This window comes from Notothenia coriiceps, unplaced genomic scaffold (genome assembly GCF_000735185.1).
Source record: "Notothenia coriiceps isolate Sejong01 unplaced genomic scaffold, NC01 NC01_scaffold00032168, whole genome shotgun sequence".
Taxonomy (NCBI): domain Eukaryota; kingdom Metazoa; phylum Chordata; class Actinopteri; order Perciformes; family Nototheniidae; genus Notothenia; species Notothenia coriiceps.
Genome location: NW_011364869.1, coordinates 55962 through 78968, shown reverse-complemented (window position 1 = coordinate 78968; position 23007 = coordinate 55962). Strand labels below are relative to the sequence as shown.

The following is a 23007-nucleotide window of genomic DNA, read 5'->3' as shown; positions in this document are numbered from 1 at the left end:
TCTCCTATTTGCTTCATAAGCGTTGTCCAAACCTAAATACATTTCTGCCAGTTTCTGTTTGGCAAAGCTGATCTGCTAAAGTACTATACTGAAAACTTCACCAGCTAAAACATTCTCTCAAACTTAAGCTTCTGCAGTTATAACAACAATGTAAAATCTATTATTTCTTAAAAGAGCACAATATTTCTAGCTTTTGGTAAACGTTACCTGCTGAGCACAAAAATAAAAAAAACTGCTTTGTTAGCTAAATGTAGTTGTAAATAAGATATTTGCCAGCAAAAATATCTTTTGTCACACACAGATTAGCCACCGCTGTTGGAAAGCTTTACCCAACACTGGCGAGTGAGCATCACTCAGTATGAGGTGAGGAAGTGCCGTTTGACAAGTAGACTCACTGCCCTGCAATTTGTCTCCTGAAGAACACATCTAGGGCTAATGGGAAACAGATATCCTTCCACAATGTAAATCCAGCTTTATTATTCACTTAAAATTAAGTAATTTATTTTCCGTTTGAAGTTGCTCTGTGCCAGATGACATTAACACCACTGGGGGATGCCAGAGCTTGTCAAAGGAATTGGTAGTTTTCAAATCTCAAAAGGTCAGGTAGGAGGATTTCTACCAACAATGGATTTGTCAGAGACTTTACCAGCCACCTAACTTTATTCTAAAGTGACTCTTTCTTATTCCAACACTTTAGCAATGAGTACCTTTTAGAAACCAGACAACAAAAGAAAATGTGTATATACTGTAACACATTCAATCACAGCATTTAGACCTGTAATGCCTCACCAACACTCAATAGTATTTGGCATCCAAAGATGTCGCCCCTACACATATGCACTCAATATTCAAACTGTATATTGTGGCTCTTTTACCCATCCTCTCGGTCTCTTGCTTGCAGATGTGGCCGATGATGACGATGAGATGCCTGATCCGGGCCGGGATCAGTGGTTTGTCACTCAGAATCACATTCAGAGGAGGAGGAGGGTCCGGGGGAGGGGGAGGGGCCAAATGTTCAGGAAGAAGAAGAAGGCCCAGGGTCAATATGCCATTGGGGGAGTCCGCTCCCGGCGCTGTGGATGCTGCGAGGGCTGTTTGATAGAGGAGGACTGCGCAGAGTGCACCAACTGCCTTGATAAGCCCAAGTTCGGGGGGCCCAACACCAAGCGGCAGTGTTGCGTGTAAGTTAGACTAATCAGGTTATTACATTCACGGAGAGGGCTGTTGACATTTTAGCAAATCTTTTATGAACATTGGAACAGAAGGCTATCAAGAGATGGCAGCACAAATATATGAACTATTCAAATATGGTGATCTCAAGTTTTGCATACTTGAAGAAATGCTTAAATACTGAACCATTTTAATGCTAGTTATCTAACTCTGATGTCACCTATAAAGACAAATAGGAAACATATTCTTTATTATAGTAAAGAGGGTTTTACCAAGTTCCAATATATTGCAGTTAATGGTGCCTACAATACTGTTTACCCTTTAGGTTAAAAACAAACCTATTTATGATTCATCTATTTATGATTCATCTACACATTTTTGTAGATGAATCATAAATAAACATTCCAATAAAGCATTCGGATCAATCAGATAACGAAAGGGAGCACATTTTTAACAACATTCAAACATATCTACCACTTGCATTTACTCAGTTTTAATCGTGTATATAATTACCTTTGACTGTTTTTTCTTCCTCAGATATAGGAAGTGTGATCGGATTGAGAAAGCGAGGATGGATCGCGTCATCAAACCATTGAAACGTATGTCTCTAATTCTCAAATGTAATAAAGAGCCTGCAATAATTGTATCCGTACATTTTCAAACGTGTTGCTGTAATTACCGTAATTTTCTTGAAAATATTCAACAACATCTCAAAAATATCTAGCTCAAAATGAATCAAGGGGCTCCCTTTTCTCAGTCAGGGCAAGGCATTTCCTCCGCCCCGTGTCAGGCAGTGAGGATACGAGCTGGAAATCTAGAGTCGCAGCCGAGGGATCGACATCGAAGGCGCCTGCCCTCAGGAAACATTCTCTACGTAACATCACGCCCCGCTCCTACAGCAGCCTGCTGAAGTCTGAATCTGAGGATGAGGAGGGAGTAGAAGACAAGTACAAGGCTGATAAATCGCCAGTTAAGATGGCTGTAGCCTCTGATAACAAGCAAGGTAACTGAAGCTTAGGTTTTGTTTTTAAGCTTTATGAGAAGTTAGGACCAAACATCACCACAGTCGAATCAGAATTGTGTCTTAGATCGGTTTCTTCTTTTGGTGGTCTCGTTCCTCAAGATGGAGGAACGCTACCAGGCGACCCTCCGACTGAGATGCCGAAGCCTCGCCGGCTGTTCTCCAAAGGACCCGGGACCAAACCCAGAGCTAACAAGGTAAAAACATCAAGCAGATTTCCCTCCTTGGTGATCCACCTGATCAAACCTGGGGCAAAAATGTTACATTTCCAAATAAGTGGAGTAAAAATGTAAAGATAAAAAAACGAAACAGTCTGTATTTATAATCATTTATTCCTCAATCAAATTGTTGTTGGTTTAAATTAAACACTTAACTGACTGAATAATCATGTTAAGAAAAGACCATACATATTTGCAAGTAACACTTTGCCCAGGTCTGCATCTCACTTTCATTAGTTTCCAATTGTATTTATTGAATCTTTGTTGGCATGAGTGAATCTACTTTTCAAATTCAACTGTGCTGATTTTCAGTTTCTGACTTTTAAGTTTCTCCTTCATATTAAACACCTTGCATGTGCTTAACCTTATGTTTTATAAATGATATGTGAGTCAAGCTGTGCTCATATAAAAATGCTGCCTATTTACCATCCAGTTTTGAAATGTAATCTGTATCTTAAAGGTCCAGTATGCAGGATTATGATTGCAACCGACTAAATAGCACGCAATGTTTAGTGTCAGGTGATTATACACTATTGGTAACATAATATATATTTTGTAGTCCATTTTCTTACACACGGGACCTTTCACTGGAACCCTATGAAGGCGATGGCATGGGTTGTTTGTTAAATGAATGACCTTATATTTTAATGTGTCAGCATTAAATTCACAAACTTCCAACCACATCAGCTGAATGTTATCACACAGAATAAGATATTTTTTTAATGAAAGTAGCACCACTTGAAATTGGTTACAATAAACCCAATATTTATCTTATATATTTAACTTGAGCTGAAGTAAAAGAATGCATCTTGGCTGTGCTGCCTGACTCTTTGCTTGCTTTCGTGAGTTTGATTTCATCAATTCACATTCCGATCTTATTAGGAACAGCTTGCTCTTGTCTTAAAAGAATTGCGCATTACTTTTGGCTTGTTTTCACCTTTTGAGATTCTAATTGCTTAAGTCTTCTGACATTCTTCATGAGAAATGTCTCTTTTATTATGCATAGTCGCTGCTTTCAATTGCTGAGTTAATCTCACTCTGTGTTTGCTAATTGGTTTTTACTGGTTTTTGTCGAAGTACCATGTACCCATGCATACGCACCTAAAAACCTCTTCATGCATTTCACAATTGGAAAAATGTTGGCCGACTGCCTGCTGCTCTTCATTGATGATTGACTCAATCCAGTCACTCCATCTTCCTCCTCCTTCACACACCAGCAACAAAGGAAGCCACCATATTTTGAAGACGAGAATAAAGAGGTAGCAAGTTCACAAAATCAACCACATGTGCTGTTTATAGGTGACATCGTAAACACCCAATTAGCTTTTGTTGGCTGCAGATTTGTTTGTTCACAAATTGTTACATTTCCTCGGATAACCTGCATAAATGAAATCACTCATGCACTTTAAAAAATGTAGACATACATGAAGGCTCTAACGGATGCTTTTTTTTCTATTAAGGTTTGTAAAAAGCTTTTGAATGTCTGTCGTCATACTGCATATTGCACAGGGAACAAAGACAACCCCTCTACTGAAGCTACAACACTGGAGAACTCTCTTTGTTTGTGTTGTTAGCACAAAATCAGTGCCAAATCCTACTTTATTTTTCTCTTGCTCTTTTTAAATCGGTATCAACCTCAAATCTGCGTGTCCAGGTGAGGTCATAGGAAGGTTTAAATCTACAGTATAAATCAAGTGTCTTTTTTAAATAGATCAAGGTAAATTAACTTCATATATTCTCGTACTGTCTGCCTATTTGCATGGCACAGCTTACACACCTAAATGCTTGCCTTTTCTACTGTGGAATGCATTTGCTTCTTCTTTACCTTTTCTTACTTGTTATTCCTGCCTAGTGTTGTTATTGCACTCCTTTTCTGTCACTTTGGCTGCTGCCAGTCGCCACCTCTGCATGTCACTAGTATGGGTGGAACACAGCACTATGGTCGTGCTGGTTGGCTTAGGCAGTACCCTCCTCCACAGGAACAGGAGAACACGGAGCCGATGGAGTCCAGAGACACTTTACCAGAAACCAGCCCATCCAGAAGCCCGAAGCTGGAGCGGCAGCTACAAATACACTTACACCGCCTGCCTGATAATACCCCGCAGTCCGCTCTGTTTTTGCAAAAGCAGTGCCCCCAGTGTCCGGATGTTGGTGCTGCAAAGTCACCTCCGATATTGACCCAGCTAATGACGCAGCCTGCTATTTCACATTCATCACATTCCACACCGCAGTGCTCTCCAGAACTTCCCCAGCCTGTAACACATGCCGCTTCTCCACCTTCCCCAGCATCCCCCCATCCCATAACAGAACCCTCAAAGAAATCCCTTTTGTTACGATTGCCCCGCTTGCCTAAGACTCTGGCGGAATCAGCCTTGCAATTGCACAAAATTATCCCATCATCTCAAGAACAACAACAAGAACCCCAGTCCACACTGCAGTCTGCTGTGACAGAGGTTTCGTCAAAGTTGTTTTTTCAGGAACATCCAGAGTCTGAGGTGCAGCCCCCGGATGTTTTGCCTGAGACGCACACAGCAAACAAAGATAAAACTGTTCAAGTGCTCCCTCAGACCGTCCATCCACACACAGAGTTACAGGAGGGCCAGCTAAAGGAGCGGGAGGACAGGCCAGTGGATCAGCCTCAAAAGGAGGAGGAGGAGGACGGTTCTGTAAAAACTGACACACAATATGTCCTTCGTTCCCAGAATCCTGCAGAGTGTGCATCAGGGAACAGCCTGACTGGGTTAACCAACGGTTTTCCCCAAAAAGGCCTGTTGCAGAACAAGTACAAGATTCGTGTGGACTTCAAGGTGAGTTTTTGCATACATTTTGGGTCATTTTATAGCATGAGGTGTACAACTTCACATTATTTTTTCTTAATGACGAGCTGTTTAGGGAACAGAGTCTGAAATTACTAGTAAACTAATTAATTGGAAAGAAACTGTTTTGTCATTGGCTTTAAGTTACATTTTTTTCTAGCTTGAAAAGATGAACCACTAAATATTTTGTACTGCACTTGCCTAATCCTGATATTATAAATAAATAGGCCCTGAGACAGGTTATGGAAATAGGAAGTAGATATTTTTTTTCTATACAATTGATTCGTGAACTGATACTCAAAATGCACAAAACAAAAAACTCATCATCTTTCCTCTTCCTTTTTTGTTTCTTTCCTTGTGTGTCCCAGGAAGACTGTGCTGTCCAGAACGTGTGGCTGATGGGCGGCCTGAGCGTCCTCACGTCCGTCCCCACCACCCCACAACCTGTCTGCCTGCTGTGTGCCAGTAAAGGACGACATGAGGTAATTCTTTACCAGAGCTTATAGAACAAAGGTATTATAGTTACCTATAAAAACACTGTTCTGAGAAATATAGCGGTTCGCTCAGTATTTCATATTTAATCTTCAATCTATGAGGGCTTTAAGATCCCCTCCACTCATGTTTAATCTCTTAAGGTCTGACCTTGACTATGCCAAGTTGTATCTGTATCTAATAGGGATGTAACGATCCCAAAAATTCATGGTACGATAATATCGCAATAAAAAGTCCCCGGTACAGTATTTATCAGGATATTGAAAAATAAAGAAAGAAAGAAGCTCGTTTGTGATTTGCAGCCCATGCGTGGTGAACTGCGTGTTTAGAAAATATGAGATCTCAGAATGGCTTACCTGTACGTCAATCAAGTGGCAAATGCCATAGTAAGGATGGATGATAGGCTAACTTAAAGGTGACCTATCATGCAAAATGCACTTTTGTACGTCTTTTATACATGAATATGTGTCCCCGGTGTTCCAGGGAACTCAGAAAACACAACCCTCTCTCTTTTCCTCCATACCCAAATCTCTTAGAAAGGGGCTGCAACGGATCTGATACAGACTGATCCAGATTTGAACACTTCTATGACGTCACAGAAGTGGCGCTACGGCTATTGGGCCAACTCCACCAATCAGGAGGAGACAGCCACGGACATTGCCGTTCGAAAGCGCTGGAGACGCTGTAGTACATATGCCAGGCCTGTAGATGGTGCTGTTCTCACAGAATCAGCCCATGCAAAGACAGTGTTAAATTGAGCGAAATGAGGAATGGCTAAAATGCATGATCTGTTTGGTATTTTGAAAAATTTAAAGTATAAATATGTCTTATATAGGTATTGTCCTACACTATTTATTCGAATATAGCATGATAGGTCCACTTAAAAAGAAAAAAATCAAAAAAATGAATCTCTTTTCTTTTTTTCTTTTTTTTAAATGCAATGCGATCTACCCACACTACCTTTGCGATCAACGTATTAGGCACCCCTGATATAAACACTCAGAGAGTCCTTTACCTCACCTGAGCTGAGGTTATCCCAAGCTTGAATGACACACAGAGACCAATCAAGGGCTTTGATTTATGATCTGTATGACAGTGGCCATGTCGGCAGGCCGCATCATGTAGACAGCCAGTCACCCTGTGTGAGGCAGACCACTTAACAGGCTGGGCCATCGGGAAACCCCCCGGTCCTCCCGATGGCCAGTCCGGGACTGGGTACAGGAGGCGTAGAGCGAGGGATCATTGTCCGCAAGTTAATCGATCGCAGATGGCGTCATGGTCACGGACGAAGAAAAAAAAGAAGAGAAAAGAAAAGAAAAGGAAAACCTAAATGGGTCGCGAAATATACTTGGGCGGCCGTTAATATACCTGAGCGGCCCGCCCAAGTATAGTCTGTGTGGGAAACACTGTCCCTAGTATCTAAAAATATGAGATTTAAACATAAAAAAAAGCCAGAACTTATTGTTCCAGCACATCATAATACATACAACTTGAGCTATCAGTGTTAGACGTGACGAGGCCGGATCAAGAATTTCTGGATGAGAGACTTTTTTTAATTTTGTGGGAAACCAAACCCATGCTTAAACAAATATTAGTCACGGGATGTCTGGAGTTGGATTTTAGGTTGTTGTTTAGGTGTTCTGGTGCTCTGCAGTGCCAATAATAACACTATTGTTTCCTTCTTCCTTCAGATGATATTCTGCCAGATCTGCTGTGAGCCTTTCCACAGTTTCTGCCTCTCATCCGAGGAGCGCCCCCAGGAGGAGAACAAGGAGAACTGGTGCTGCAGGCGCTGCAAGTTCTGTCACGTGTGTGGCCGTCGAAGCAAGAGCACAAAGGTATGCAACCCTGCAGCCCTTAAAGGAAACCCTTTTTTCTAAAACAGCTGTATATGTATTTATTTTCCTTGCTCAACATATTCCTTCAGTTCATACTGTAAATACATATATATTGGTAATATCCTTTAGTAGTGGGTACAAAACCAACAGTATTAAATTAATTTTAATTAATTGGCTTCCACACAAGCAATATGAATAATTAAAAATATTGTACATGCAACTAGGCAATTCATTCTTGGAGTTTTTCCATCTATGGATTTCTTTAAAGAGAAATGTATATCAATAGTGTCTTTAGGTAACACGATCATTACTTTTTATACTGTTTTGGTTTTTATTTTCATATCTATTTCTTCTACTTTATGTTCTGAATCAAAACACTGTTTTTCCAACTCGATGCAAAATATACTATAGGATAATATGTAGAATAATAGATCATATTGCTGATGAGGTGCTAGTCAAGCATTTATGCTATTTATTAACTTCATATTAAAGTACTTTTCTGTTTTCCCCCCTCTAGCCAGTGTTGCAGTGCATGAGATGCCAAACCTCCTACCACCCCTCCTGCTTGGGACCAACCTACCCCAAACCTATGAACTGCAGCATGCCTTGGGTAATATACAAATAGATATTCATATTTCTATTCCTTGAAATGTTTTGGAGTGTCTTGGAGTGTCTGAGGGATGTTGAGAGATAAACCATAACAAAAATGGCTTCTTCATCGTGATCACTCCTATAGCCTCATGCTTGCTGTTTTGTGTTGTCTTTGTGCAGGTGTGCATGACATGCATTCGTTGTAAAAGCTGCGGCGTGACTCCTGGAAAGTCCTGGGACTTGGACTGGAACCACGAGCAGGATCTTTGTCCTGACTGCTCTTCTCTCCACAAAAAAGGTAAGACCTCTTTAGCGTTTTCTTTATGATTTGCAGCCATATTTTTAAGTGGCTATATGTTTGGAAAGCTGACCTGAATTTCTATGTGTGGCTCTAGCAATGGATGTTGTCACTAATTATATGATCTGTATCTCCATCAGGTAATTTCTGCACCGTCTGCAACACGTGCTACAACGCCAATGATCAACACACACAGATGATTCAGTGTTCGCAGTGCAGCCACTGGATCCATTACACATGTGAAGGACTTTCAGGTGAGTAACTCTGTTTATTTATTTATTAAATTCCAAAAATGATTCAGAGTTTTATATTACAAACACTAATTAATTTCTTGTTAGTTAGATAATCACCATGTTATGTTGCAGTGCTAGTTTAACTTCAACTACAGCTTACTTATTTTAAAACCGAAATTAATGATAAATCTGTATAATAATTAACTCTGTCTGTTTGTGATGCAGATGAGCTGGTTGGGATGCTGTCGAGCCAAACGGAGAAAGTGTTTTTCAGCTGCTCCCCCTGCAGAGGGCAGCCGACTGAAGGCAGCAGCTTGAAGGTGGAGCTGCAGGGGAGGCTGGTGGACGGGCTGGAGGAGGTGCTCACTGACCTCCTCTCCCACAACACCACACAGCACCTCCTCAAGTGCAAAATGGTAAGAGCTTATCCACTGGACATTGCCTTTTTTCTTCAGTCATAATCACTCTTAATTTTTCTCCGAATTTGTGTATTAAGCTCAGGTTAAAAGTCTAACAGTTTCTTTTCTTTTTAAACATGTATTTATAGTATTTTTTACTATTTTTCACATTACACAAACACCTCCGCAGATTACAAAATAATGATAAAATTAAAAGTGTGCAGTTACTAGGGGTATAACGGTTCACAAACATTTCGGTTCGGTACGTACCTCGTTTTTAGGTCACAGTTCGGTTCGGTACGTTTTTCTCGGTACAGCAAGAAAAAATATCACAAAACATAAAATATATATATATTTTTATTATTATTAAACTGTGAATAATGTATTCACTCAAATAAATACAAAATATAATAAAATAAACATTAAGGTGCAACATTTTGATGAACTGAAATAATCTGTATTTTAACTTTACTGTACTAGTACTCACAAAACATAAACTATTAGTTTTGGGTTTTTAATTATTATTAAACTGTGAATATTCACTCAAATAAATACAAAATATAATAAAATAAACATTAAGGTGCAGCATTTCGATGAACTGAAATAATCTGTATTTGAACTGTACTGTACTAGTACCTAAGCAGCCAGTTTGACATTATGACTTGCTTGTCATTGTATTTTCATGTTTTTTTAAAGAAAAATAAACGTGTCCACATTGCTTGCCGAAAGGGCAGATCTGCTGGCACTAACAATGTCTCCTGCTGTGGAGAACACCCTCTCTAGGGACAGAGGGAGCAGATACAGCCAGGTAGCGCTTTGCTAACATGGCAACATAAGGATATTTGGCGTTTGTAATAGCTTTGGCTCGGTCTGAACTTTTTGCGAGTGGTGGAGGCTTAAATGCTAGCGGGAGTTGGGTTTGCACTTCAGTCTTTTTTCTTTTGGTACCGGTGATATTCACCTTCGGGTGATGCCTTTTCAAATGAGTGTGCAAGTTTGATGTATTGCCAGCCGCGTAACCAATATTCGTTGAACAATGCTGACAAACAGCGTTGGCTCGGTCCACCTGTCCTTGTCCGTCATCCTTGTACGTAACTGCGAAACCAAAATGTTCCCAAACCGGAGACTTCAATGCTCAACTTTATCTGCGTTCGCCATTTCATCAAATGACTGACTACATTTGAACGCATCCCTGTGACCAGCTCTCATAGTATGCCTCTCGACCAATGAAATGACTTGCTCGCTCTATGACGCGTTGAACCCAATGTGAGCAAATTACTCTGAATGCTGCGACGAAGCACCGGAGATTACTTCCAAAAAGTTGTTCACGTTCTCAATTTTTTACGTATAACGTTATATTCGTTCGGTACACTTCGGTACACGCGTGTACCAAACCGAAGGGCCCGTACCGAATAATTTCGGTACGGGTACGTGTACCGTTACACCCCTAGCAGTTACTAGAAATCAGTTCAAAGTACAGACCAAGAATATAATTACATTTCAGAATTCAACAAAAATACAATAAAAGCACATCCACAAACAGAGCAGAGTACAGCTTACAATTCTCCAAATAGATCAACCATAATCAACATTTCCTCACAGTAGTTTATTCTTTTCACTCTAACCTTCCATAGCTTCTGCAATGTCCCCATTTTTTTTATAAATTCCCAAAACAATTCCCAAATGGAGTAAAATTCAGTTTCTTAAGAGCCAGACTCGAAGTTAAATTGTTAAACCAGTGGCCTAGGGAGGGGCAACCAACATTTTTCCAACACAAAGCAATTGAACGCCTGGCTTGTAGTAGGCATAGGTTAACCATTTTTCTTTCCCCAACCGATAGCGAACAGTCTTCTTGATAAATGCTTAAAATACAAAGTTTAGGGCTTAAAGGTATTGGACACGAGGTTATTTGGGAAATATATCTTGTCACCGAAGTCCAACATCTTTTAATTTCCACCCAATCCCACACGCAATGATACAGGGTAACGTCTTCCAGTTTCTTAAACAGAACAAGCACTGTTTTAAAAGATAATACCCCAAGATTCTAATGCTTGACTTTAACACTGATAAACAAACATTTGTAACGCTTTCCTTCCCTTTAAAATTCTCCAGTTTTTGTTGTTGTTGCAAGTGTGTTATTGTTTTTAGTTTTTTTTTTTTTTATATCTACCAGATGGCAGAATTATTCCTCTCATTGTCCTGTGGTTTCTGTGTTTCAGTGTCGGGAAACAAACAACACACAACTTATCAGGGAACAGCAACCAGTGTGTGATCTACAAGCCATGGAAAACAAGTTTCAAGTGGGCGGATACAGCTCAATAGTGAGTTTATTCTTACTGATAATTTACCAAGACGAGCCCTTCTTGTTTTGAATTCCTGTGCATGTACAAAAGCAGTCAGAAATAAATGAGAGTAGCAATGACATTTTCCTTTTTGGATATCTACTGTTGTTAAATCCTCATGATTGAAGCCCTGACTTTCTTTCTCTCTTTCTTGCTCCTTCAGAAATCTTTCCATGCGGATGTTGTCTCTGTGATGAGGAAAGCGCTGAAGGAGGAAGAGCTTCTCCCCGAGGAGCTGAGACCCACCAGTCAGGCCGGGGAACGCTATGTCAAAGTAAGCTTTCCTCACAAATCTCTCACGCCATTAGTTTATTTTTAGAGATCAACGTTTCAAAATGTCCACTAGAAATCTAATCATTTGTATTCCTTTTTCCACATTAACATCACTAGGAGGGGAACAAATCTTATCGTCACAATCTTATATCTTTATGTCTATTCACTTAGGCTGTTGGTGTTGCGATTTTTTCCTTTTTAATTCAATATTTGTCTTCTTTTGTTCTTAAAATATGTGTTAGTTTCTCCATTTCTTTGTGTAGGGGAATCCTTTCCATACCATGTTCTACTATTTGCTTTCCTGCTATCAGCCAGCATAACCTTGACTAAGTACTTATTTTAGTACCGTTTCCTCTGTCAGATTACCAAGATTAAGTCACTGCTAGATTCCTCTGGGTTAACAGGCTGTCATTCAATTATTAGACCCAAAAAATAGCCAAGAAAATACACCTCTACCTCATAACATTACCCGTGATCTCACTTTAATTCTTATTTTCTAACAGGTCGTTGAGCAGATGTTCAGTTGGTTTCCTGCAAGCCAACTGAAAAAGTGGAACTTGTCATCTGGAGAATTACCAAGGTAAAAAAACAAGTAAAGTTTACACACATTAGTCCCTTAATATAATGGTTTCAACTAACATCACTTTTTGTATTATCGATGAATTTGCAGACTATGTTCACCTAGTCCAAAACCCCCCCACAAGTTGGTTTGATATATAACAAATACACTTCTCTTTGTAGTGGCATGCTCCCTGAAGCAGTCCTCCCTCCATCTAAGGAGCACAGCTATGCGCAGTGGATGGAACGGACATACCAGCCCAAAGAGCCCAGGGGCCCACAGGCGGGGAAAACTGAGTCTGTGGTTTCCTCAGTCACGACACAGCAGTTCGGTGTACCGCACGACCGCACTCTGTATTCACATGGTATTTAAACTATTGTATTTGTATCATGTTTTATCAACCTTTTGACAACCAACTCGTCTTTACAGGATTCTCACATGCAATTGCCAAAAAGGAGCTTTCTTTGTCATATTTCTGTTGTATCTGAAAAGTCAAGAGCTTAATCATGAATTAGTCTAATAACATAATAAGGAGAAACGTTTTAAATATTAGTGAACACGTACAAATATAAAACTCAAGGTAGTTATATATAGTAGAATATGTTTAATATAATTGTGTGGCCCGAAATGCAATATCTTTGAATCTGTACTTATTTGTGCTTTCTCGCATTACAAATATAATAATAATAATAATAATAATGCATTTATTTTATAAGGCGCCTTTCAAGGCACTCAAGGTCGCCGTACAACAAGGTTAAAAACAGTTTTTTTTTACAAACATAGTTAAAAGCAAAACACAGTTTAAAAACATAACTACTAAAAACATACAGCTTGCAGCACAGGTCAGCCATACGCTTGCCTGAACAGGTGGGTTTTGAGGTGAGTTTGGAAAGTAGTGATAGTGTCCATGTTTCTAATATCAGGGGGGAGGGAGTTCCAGAGGTGAGGGGCAGAGCGGCTGAAGGCTCTTGACCCCATGGTGGAGAGACGGGCTGGGAAAACTTTGAGAGTGATGGAGGAGGCAGACCTAAGAGACCGGGTGGGAATGTTGACATGGACAAGGTCAGACAGGTATGGGGGGGCGAGGTTATGAATGGCTTTGAAAGTATGAAAGAGGATCTTGTAGTCAATGCTGTGTTTAATGGGAAGCCAGTGGAGTTGGTGTAGTACAGGGGTGATGTGACTGATGACAGGGGTTCTGGTGATGATACGGGCAGCAGCGTTTTGGACCAGTTGGAGTTTGTGTAGGTGTTTGTGGGGGAGACCATAGAGAAGGGAATTGCAATAGTCCAAGCGGGAGGTGACGAGAGAGTGGACCAGGATAGCGGCACTGTGGGGAGTGAGTGAGGGGCGGAGGCGGTTGATGTTTCTGAGATGAAAATAGGCAGACCGGATGGTTGGAGTAGGTCCATTTAGTTGTATAGCCACGGACTCGAATGAACGAGACACTGGCACGGTGACAGCTGAGACCTTCCAAGTCTCGTGGTGTAATATCGCGAGACCGCCTCCTCTGCCGGTGAGACGGGGTTGACAGGTGTAAACAAACCCAGGGGGAATTGACTCGTTTAACTGAGAATAATCATCACAACGAAGCCTTTGCAAAACTACAACAATAAGACAAAACAATAATAATCCTTGTAATAAAACAATAAATAAATACATATTTGTCTCAAAGATTTGCGTTGGAAATGTAACAGGAGGGTTTATGTTAACGCTGAGCACATCTACCTGCCCTTCATAGTGTGTTTTTCATTTTCACATGTGCAGCTGCTGTGACGGACAAAACTCCCAAATTGGGGTCGATAAAGTAAATCTAATGTTATTCATTACTATGACCCGTCACCTATAAGAACACATCAGCCATTTAAACAGACCAGCTACATATTATGCAAAATCAATGACAGAAACAAGACTAAAAGCCCACCATGAGAGGACCTTCTGGTGTAGGATGTTGTGTGTGTGTGTGTGTGTGTGTGTGTGTGTGNCCTTGCTCACCAAGAGGACATATGTTACCAGAGGTCTGAGACAATTAAGTGAACGGGGGGAGTTTAGGGCCCTGACCAAATAAGGGGGTGAGACGAGGGACCAAGTCGGGGGGAGTGCAGTCGACTTTCGGCTTCCAGCAGGCGACTTCTCGAAAGCGTTTTGGCCTGAGTGTATGGTTTTGTTGACATTGGTATGGGTCGTAGGAGTATATGTTTCTACGGGAAGAGGAGTCGGTTTAGGTTATAAATGTCGTTTAATGACGACCACGACCTTTGGGTCCGGGACGTGAGTCACCAGTTGTTAGTGAGGCGGGGAAAACCGCACGGGGGGCGTGAGAGAAGAGGTGACCTCGGTGACGTTCGAGGGCACTCCAAGTAAAAAATTGTGTTTTTATCATGTGGTAAGTGGTCGTTTGACTGGGGAGTGTGCAGGTCAACCAGGTGGAGGAAAACAGGGGGTGGGGGAGAGGGGGGGTGATGGTGGGAAAACAGTCAATACCAGTTGTGAGGTCGGTTACATTGATGTTTTTGATATTACGGAAGGACATAGTGCGTGACAGTTTGATTTTGGACAGTGACAGACTTAAATTAAATGAAATGAGCATGTGGTCAGAGATGGGGAGACAGACAGCAGAACAGTTTAGGGGAGTGACACCAGCACAACAGACTATGTCCAGAATATGACCTTTCGAATGAGTAGGGAAGTCAACATGTTGTTGAAGACCAAAGCTGTCCAGGCATGAGATGAAGTCCTTAGTGAGAGAAAGATTAATTTTGTCCAAATGAATATTAGCATCACCTAACAGAATGATATTGGATGAGAGTGAACAAATGTGAGTGAGAAGTGTGGTGAATTCATCAGTGAAGTCCTTGTTAGGTTTGGGTGGGCGGTATATAATGACTAAAATAGTTGGAGTAGGTCCATTTAGTTGTATAGCCACGGACTCGAATGAACGAGACACTGGCACGGTGACAGCTGAGACCTTCCAAGTCTCGCGGTGTAATATCGCGAGACCGCCTCCTCTGCCGGTGAGACGGGGTTGACAGGTGTAAACAAACCCAGGGGGAATTGACTCGTTTAACTGAGAATAATCATCAGGATATTGCCATGTCTCCGTTAGACAAAGGAAGTCATACTTGCAGTCACGGAGGAGGTCCTGTAGAAGTAATCCCTTGTCAGTGAGGGAGCGGATGTTAAATAAGCCAAATTTGACGTCGGACTGCTGGTTGGAGAAGCCAACGTTAACCGACCTAGCCAGGCGAGTTAACGAGCTGAGATCCACCTTCCTACGGATGGTTCTCCGAGGTCGACGGCGGGTGGAAGACCAGATGGAGTTGATAGCAGTGGAGTCATCGATGTGGACACTTCGTCCGGCTCCGCGATGGGTGTACCTCCGATGAGGACGGCGGGCGATGTCCGGGAAGTAGTGCAGTACAGGCGGGGGATCAAGCCGGAGGAATCGAAACTGGAGGAGCTCCGTGCTCATATATTGGATCAGAGATGACGCTGGATAAATCACTATGGACAGGATAGTCCACAGGAGCACAGAGCTCACAGCGAGTTTGTAGATCCACATGATGCACGGGCAGATGTACGTTCACCGAACAGCAGTAGCAGTGGCCAGGTAACTCAGGTGAGTAGAACGCCAACACGCTAAATTTGAACAGTCTAGATCGTTTTGACAGTAGCCCAGAGTAGAGACCACCAGTATCCCGTTCGCCACAGATAGGTGATCTGCTGCAAGCTATACAGAGAATCGTAAAAACAATAAAAAAGGCAACCGGAGAGCAGCGGCAGCTAGTCGCGCCAGCGTACACGATATATATATACATATATACATTATGATACAGTATGTTCTTTTGTATGTACGTTCACAGATGTAAAAGGTGATCTGAATAGTACCAACACTGGAGATATGAGGCAGTGTGCCCTGTGCCAACAAAATGGAGATTATCCTCCCAGGGTGAGTCTGGTTGTCCTTATGTGTTTTTGGTGCAGCGGCTGCAACTACTAAACATTTCCACCAGCAACTATTTTACACTTTATTTCCTTGATTCATTGTTTGGTCGAGGCTACTCTATCTGCTGGTTATTTATCAACATGATTGTATTTCCCTCCTGACAGGATGCAGGGCGGCTGCTGTACTTGGGACAGAATGAGTGGGCTCACATTAACTGCTGCCTCTGGTCTGCAGAGGTGTATGAGGATAACTGTGCTCTTTTACAAGTGCACAGCGCTGTCTCAAGAGGGCGCCACCTGGTAAGATATTACCTGGAAATAAAGGCACTGTTTCTTGTAGCTGGATAGTTATTTTGTCTCTCTAGCTCTAAATGTTTTAGGATTGGCTTATAAGTGAAAACCTGTGTGAAACATTTTATGATATCATTTTTAGTCAATAAAACATGATTTTTGTCCTTGATTCTCCAGCGCTGTGATCGTTGTGGGCAGTCAGGAGCCACGGTGGGCTGCTGTCTCTCCACCTGCCAGAGTAATTTCCACTTCATGTGTGCACGTGCCCAGCACTGTGTGTTTCAGCGGGACAGGAAGATGTTCTGCTTCAAACACAGAGATCTTGTCAGTGTGAAGGTATAGACACAATTTCCTCCCAGGTTTCTCTTGCATTTGTTTTTAAACAGTAATGGAAGATGAACTCAGATACTTTATTTAGGTTACCAGTAGAATTACAATAGTTTAGACTCTGTAATAAACTCATTTACTCAAGATTAGTAAAGTAAACGTTTCCAAAAATATAAGAGTAGCAAAAGGGAAATTAATAACATCGAAGATTTGCCAATTTCAAAATATTTGTTATCATATTTATTTTTGATTGGTAAGGATAGGACAATATAGGCTTTTGTCACGGGTCGGTATACAAACAACTCATACTGAGATACTTGTGTTCATTTTCCATTATTGGTATAATCCTGAATATTTGCACATTAGTGACTTGGAAAAACTGTCTATGAATTGAATATTAATAGATAGAAAAAATACAGGAATTATCAACAGACTCACACAAGGTGCAAGTATATATCGATGTGTATTGATTTGTGGTTTATCACTGTCTCTTAGACGGTGTCTGGGAAGGGGTTTGAAGTCGCTCGGCGGGTATACGTGGACTTTGATGGGATCACTCTCAGAAGAAAGTTCCTCACAGGCCTGGAGCCAGAAACCATAAACATGACCATAGGTGAGATTATCTTGTATGCTGTCTACGGTTGATTTGAGCCACTTGTGTCTGCATAAAGAGAGGAAATATTACTGCTAAAGGACAGACTGCCCTCAGTGTGCTAAAACACATCATTTCTCCTTTCTTCAAGGCTCTCTGCAGATTCAGAAACTTGGTGTGTTATCAGAGCTGTCGTCAAATGGGAGGATGCTGTATCCCGTCGGCTATCAGTAAGTGCTCATTGACAACATTCAACTGGTAGATCTCTCATTATGTTGGTGACTAAAAACTAGAGATGCACTGATTGCAATATTTCATTTTTCAAAAGCATTTACTATTAAACAACTTTGAAAAATCAAATCCGACTGAAAATTCAATTCAATTTAACCCATTGAACTTGCTGTTTTACTATCTGTGTCAGTAAAACAGCAAGTTCAAGTTGTATATCGCACACAACAATCATGCTGCACGTGTGTTCGCTGGCAAAATAATCAGATATATTGGATTATATCATTATTGTTCTCAAAACGACTTTATTTATGTAAATGTGTTCTTCTTCCCTTTCTTTACCAGATGTTCCCGGCTGTACTGGAGCACTGTGGACCCTCGCAGACGCTGCAAGTACACATGTAAAGTGACAGAAGTTAGCACGCCTCTGCCTGGCGAGGAACAAGATCCACGGTGGGACAATGAAGATAATCACACCATAATCCACAGCCCCAACCACCACAGAGGTCAGCAGGAACTTTGCATTTCTTCATTGAATGACAGACTGACTGCTGTTCTGAATCTAACTGTATTTTTGGTTGTGCTAAAGTGTTTCCTGTACAATGCTAATAGTAGAGGATAAATGATTCCAGTTGCACGCTGGTTTTGTTTGTTTAACACTTTTTCTTCCCTGCCAGATATGGAGTCCCCGGAGCGTTTAAGCTCGTCAACCAGCCCAGTGAAGTCCGCTACTCCATCACCAAACTTCAAACAGCACAACACACCCGGGTCCAAAAGTCCTGGTTACACACAGACCAGGAAACCAGCAGGAGGGTCATCTCGACCTCTTCCATCTCCAGGTAAATAGTTTGGTTAATATGTTTTGATTTTAAAATCCTACTATATTCCTGAAGTAGACCTCACTGGTGCCTTCTCTTCACTCTTTGTTGTTTGATGCCTTCAGGGTCCGCTCTTCCCAAATCGCATCACATCCTGACACTGAGGGACCTGGAGGACACGCGGCGGCCTCGCAGGCTCTCATCAAGAAGCCGCTGCAGTTCCTCGCCAACAGACAGCGACCCGTCTGTGCCGATGACCCTCCGCTCTGGAGGCACCATCCAATCCAGGTGTGCTCTGTTCAGCTCCCCTCCAAGGACATCCAATTTGGGGCCAGCGTCTCCTCCTCTGTCACGACAAAACTCAGTATCACCACCAGTCTGGAGCTCACCACCCCGATCCAACTCCAGCATTACTGCAGGGCTGTCACCTCGGCAAGGAGCCATCACACACTCCCCCAGAGGGAGGCAGAACTTTAAAATCACCACACCCATTTCTGCAGAAGTTCCTCAGGACTTCCTAGCATCGTCTGAGGCAGAAGACGCAGCAGTGGCCACGACCAATGGGATCTCACTAGCACCTGGTAACCTAGAGGAGGAGGTGGCCCACCTGATGGCCCAGGAGTTGCCGTACACGGTGTTCGACACGGACACAGAGGTAGCCGTGGCCTCCATGCTGAACGCTAAGCTTGACTTTGACGAGGCTCTGCTTACTGAGAACGTTGGCCTTCACTGTGTAGCACCGGGCGGGAGGGAAGAGGTGGAAAACATAGTGCAAGATTTGCAGATGCAAGAAGACCACCGGGATAATGACTCTGAAGTTGAAGACTCAAGCCATTACTTTAAATTTGCCCGCACAGTTGTGTGTGATGCAGCTAGCAGCTCGGACGCCTCAGCACAGCTCACTTCAACGCAGTCCATCTCCCAGTTAGATGGAGCGGACGGAGGGTCGGACAGTGATGAAAGCGAAACGATCGATGATGAAGCTCGGGAGCATACAGAAATAGAACATGGAGGGAGTCAGATCCACAGCACACATAATACACCAACTAAGCAGCTGACAGTCACTCTTCAGAGGCTGGATTCAATCTACAGCATGCCAAAGTCAAGCCATGACCTTGAGGTACATGAAAGTACTCCACCATGTGATATCCTTGAAAATAGTTATGAAAATGACGAGGTGTCAGTTCAGGAGGAAGAAGTTCCCATGAGCTTTGAAACGCCAACAGCTCAAGCAGATCTGTTTCTGGATTCCACCACAGGCCATTTTACTTCTTCTGAAGTTGTCACTGAAGTTGGCACTGAAGTTGTCACTGAAGTTGGCACTGAAGTTGTCACTGAAGTTGGCACTGAAGTTAGCACTGCTGTGTGCACGAATAATATTGAATTAGGCCTCAAAGAAGACAGCTGCTCATCGGTCGACTCTGTTGAAGGGTTTAAAGATGATTTGAAAGACCTTGACTACTCTCCAGATCGTGCTGAGGGTCAGGAGCGTAAAACCAAAAAGTCTCCCACAGCGCCGATGAAAGCAATCATCATAAAGACAAAATGTCCACCAACAAACCTTCATCGCTTGTCGCCAAAACCTTGTCTTCCACAGCAGCGCACCTTCAAAATGATGTTGCCACCTCGGCCTGTACAGATTGTAAACAATGCTTCCCCCGCTGTTGTCACTGTTCCTCGCACAATCACCTCCCCGATCATGATCAATGGTTTAAACGTACCCATTCAGGCTGCTGCCACACAGGGAAGAACCATCGCCATTCGCCTGGACAACCCGACAGGAAGTCAGCAGCAGGTTGCGATTCAGAATCAAGCCGCATCGACTAGCTCGCCGGCTCCCGCCCCTCAGGTCCTGTTGGTCAACCGACAGGGTCAGATCCTGATCAAAGACCCGAGATCCAACACTTATCAGACCCTCAGCACAAATTCTCCTGCCTACAATAAAATAAGCCAGATTGCCAAGATTCTCCACAGCGGGAATGCTTTGCAGCGCTCGGTCCCTCGTGTTGTGATAAAGCCGCGGTCCAGCCTCTCAACCACAATCGTCCCCTCCGTCAGTAACAACACCTCAACCACAGAGAGAAAAATCATCGTCAGAGTGATGCCTATGAAAAGCGCTGCAGCTGCCACGACCCCGGTGACCCTGCAGACGGCCCTGCAGACGACCCTGCAGACGACCCTGCAGACGGCCCTGCAGAAGGCCCAGCAGACGGCCCAGCAGACGATCCCTGACGCACGTTTCTCTAGCATTGAAGCGAGCACAGCCCAGGCTATCATCGACAGAGCCATGGCCACCCACCGCGAAGTGCCAAAGACTACACCCCTCATCCTCAGTAAATCTTGCCGGCCAAAGGTCAGAAAGCCATTGCCGGTTCAGGCTTCAGAGGTCTCAGATCAGTCACCAGCTGCACGTTCAGAATCCCACAGCAGTTTAGTAATCGAACCAGCACTAGCCTCGTCATCACGCCAGCAGGTCAGAGTCAAGAGAGTGTCGGCGGTGTCCGAACGACCCTCCAATAAGAAATCCAAGATGGACTTTTTGAGGGATCCCTCAAGTGAGCTGGATCAAGTTAATGAAGCTAGGTATTTAAAGATTCCATTCTTCTCTGCATGTTTAAGTTAGTACCTGTGATAATAACTATTAAAAAGGATAATATTTTCTTATTACCAATGTCATTCGATTCTAAAAAGAAAAAGGATTTTCTGTTTCAGCCTGAACTTATTGTTAGCGTCTACCTACCAACATTTGAAAATGTTACAATAAATAACAATGCTGCTTTTCTTAAAGGGACATAACTTGGAAGACACATTACTGATAAATGCAGCAAAATTAAATTTGAATAAATCACAGTACCCCTTTACATCAAGGAAAAAGCTTGAACAAGACATTTCCAGCAGTAGATGCAGAGTTTGACGCCATAATTCATGAGTTTTTGCAACACTCAACTGTCAAATAAAACATGGTGGCATCAATAAAACTTGATGACACTGGAGGCGTAGAATTTCAATCAATCGCATAACGTTTTAGTCTCAGGAATAATTCATTAAGTCATCAAAATCTTTCTCGATTTCTTCCGTTAGACCGAGTGGTGTGAGGATTAAAGCTCCATCAATGAAGGACATCCTTGATATGGACCAGGAAAAAATGTCACATGAGCCTGAGCAGTTAAGGATTACCGCTCCACCTCCTCCTCCTACACCCTCCAGGTAAGTTCATCTCAAAGGATCTCTCAAAAAAGAGCCTTATAACTGTGTTATAAAGAAACAAGAATATTTGGAGTAATGATTGCTGTTGTGTTTCATGAATTTAATGATCAATGTTTACCCGTCTCCATGTGCAAGATCTTATGCATGCTTTTAGTATTTCTTGCTAAATTGGCTTATTTTGGAGATGACCAAATCATGCCCATTTTTTACATTTAATTTACATGTGTTCATTTTTCCTCAAGGAATGTTGTAGTACTTAATTATATAATTTTGTACTTAAATGTTTGTCCTCTCTGTTCAGGCACCCTCGGGTTGAGACTCCGCCCGCACCTGTACAAACCAACAGTCCCATTCAGAGTAAAACACACACGTGGGTAGGCGCTCGCCACGGAGACCTCTCTGAATGGGGCCCTTATTCAGGTTTGCAACTAAACATTATCTTTAATTGTTTTAAAAATTCAGAGACTAACACTTTTATGTTATGGCAATTTTAGATCTTGTCCTTAATTTGACACACATTATCTATCTCTCTATCTCTTAATATGCTTTCTGGAAATGTAACACCTTTTTGTGATAACTATTGACGTGTACAGGTTTTAGCTCAGAAGAAGATGCACCTGCACCCAAACACAGGAAGAGGACGTACATGAACCAGCCACACCTGCGCTTCGAAATCACCAGCGAGGACGGATTCAGTGTGAAGGCTAACAGCATAGAGGGTAAGAGCTGCGTGTGTTCTGTCCTTAGCTCTGAATATGTTAACAAAGCTAACCTAGTAGCTGACCTAACTATCTTCTAGGTGTGTTGTGCTTGGGACACTGTTTTGGAGCTGGCTTATATCGTAACCTAAAACTAAAACGGAGAAAAGAAGTGAAAAATAATGTCAGAATCTGAAACTAAACAACAACAACATATCCTTTCAGGAAAAACATCATGTTATCATAGGGACTGAAATAATACTGCCAATTTTGGTTACATTAAACCTCTGGCTTGAAGAGCCTTGACATTCCAGCAGATGGCGCTATGCTGCAATTGCTTTAATCCCTTTTTAGTTTTTTGCATGAGTAATTAAATAACAAGAACATTATTTAAATATCCTGCATTAAGTTTAAGTTTTTCATCTTAGGTCTAGTGTTTTCTTCTGGGTGTATTGGTGAAATAGTATTTAAGATGATTACAGAATTAAACGTTTGTGAACACTTCCACACTGTTCTTAACAATATTTTAACTAAAACTACTGTTAATCTTAGCATGAATTAAAGCATTTGAGACGAGCAAAACAAGAGTCTGGTCAGCTTGTGTGCAGTTTAGTCCTCACACCCTCTTATCTCCCCCCCCCCCCCCCCCCCC

At 42.2% G+C, this 23007-nt stretch overlaps 1 protein-coding gene across 2 annotated transcripts in view; it reads left to right on the top strand.

The window, feature by feature from the left end:
* LOC104960690 (histone-lysine N-methyltransferase 2B-like) overlaps window positions 1-22984 on the top strand; it is a 31817-nt gene extending 8833 nt beyond the window's left edge. Inside the window, exons 6-31 of one of the 2 annotated variants that reach the window (XM_010788841.1) lie at window positions 902-1181; window positions 1708-1769; window positions 1928-2173; window positions 2294-2388; window positions 4389-5216; window positions 5594-5707; window positions 7409-7555; window positions 8073-8165; window positions 8327-8444; window positions 8585-8698; window positions 8903-9093; window positions 11295-11396; window positions 11581-11691; window positions 12194-12270; window positions 12432-12613; window positions 16113-16198; window positions 16360-16494; window positions 16663-16821; window positions 17308-17425; window positions 17556-17634; window positions 17978-18138; window positions 18310-18471; window positions 18576-21033; window positions 21532-21657; window positions 21959-22077; window positions 22251-22984. In XM_010788841.1, the coding sequence (XP_010787143.1) occupies window positions 902-1181; window positions 1708-1769; window positions 1928-2173; window positions 2294-2388; window positions 4389-5216; window positions 5594-5707; window positions 7409-7555; window positions 8073-8165; window positions 8327-8444; window positions 8585-8698; window positions 8903-9093; window positions 11295-11396; window positions 11581-11691; window positions 12194-12270; window positions 12432-12613; window positions 16113-16198; window positions 16360-16494; window positions 16663-16821; window positions 17308-17425; window positions 17556-17634; window positions 17978-18138; window positions 18310-18471; window positions 18576-21033; window positions 21532-21657; window positions 21959-22077; window positions 22251-22456 (6569 nt within the window). In that variant the 3' untranslated portion in view covers window positions 22457-22984. The remainder of the gene's footprint in view (window positions 1-901; window positions 1182-1707; window positions 1770-1927; window positions 2174-2293; window positions 2389-4388; window positions 5217-5593; window positions 5708-7408; window positions 7556-8072; window positions 8166-8326; window positions 8445-8584; window positions 8699-8902; window positions 9094-11294; window positions 11397-11580; window positions 11692-12193; window positions 12271-12431; window positions 12614-16112; window positions 16199-16359; window positions 16495-16662; window positions 16822-17307; window positions 17426-17555; window positions 17635-17977; window positions 18139-18309; window positions 18472-18575; window positions 21034-21531; window positions 21658-21958; window positions 22078-22250) is intronic. The other variant, XM_010788843.1, reaches the window with a different exon arrangement.
* Window positions 22985-23007: the final 23 nt, after the last annotated feature.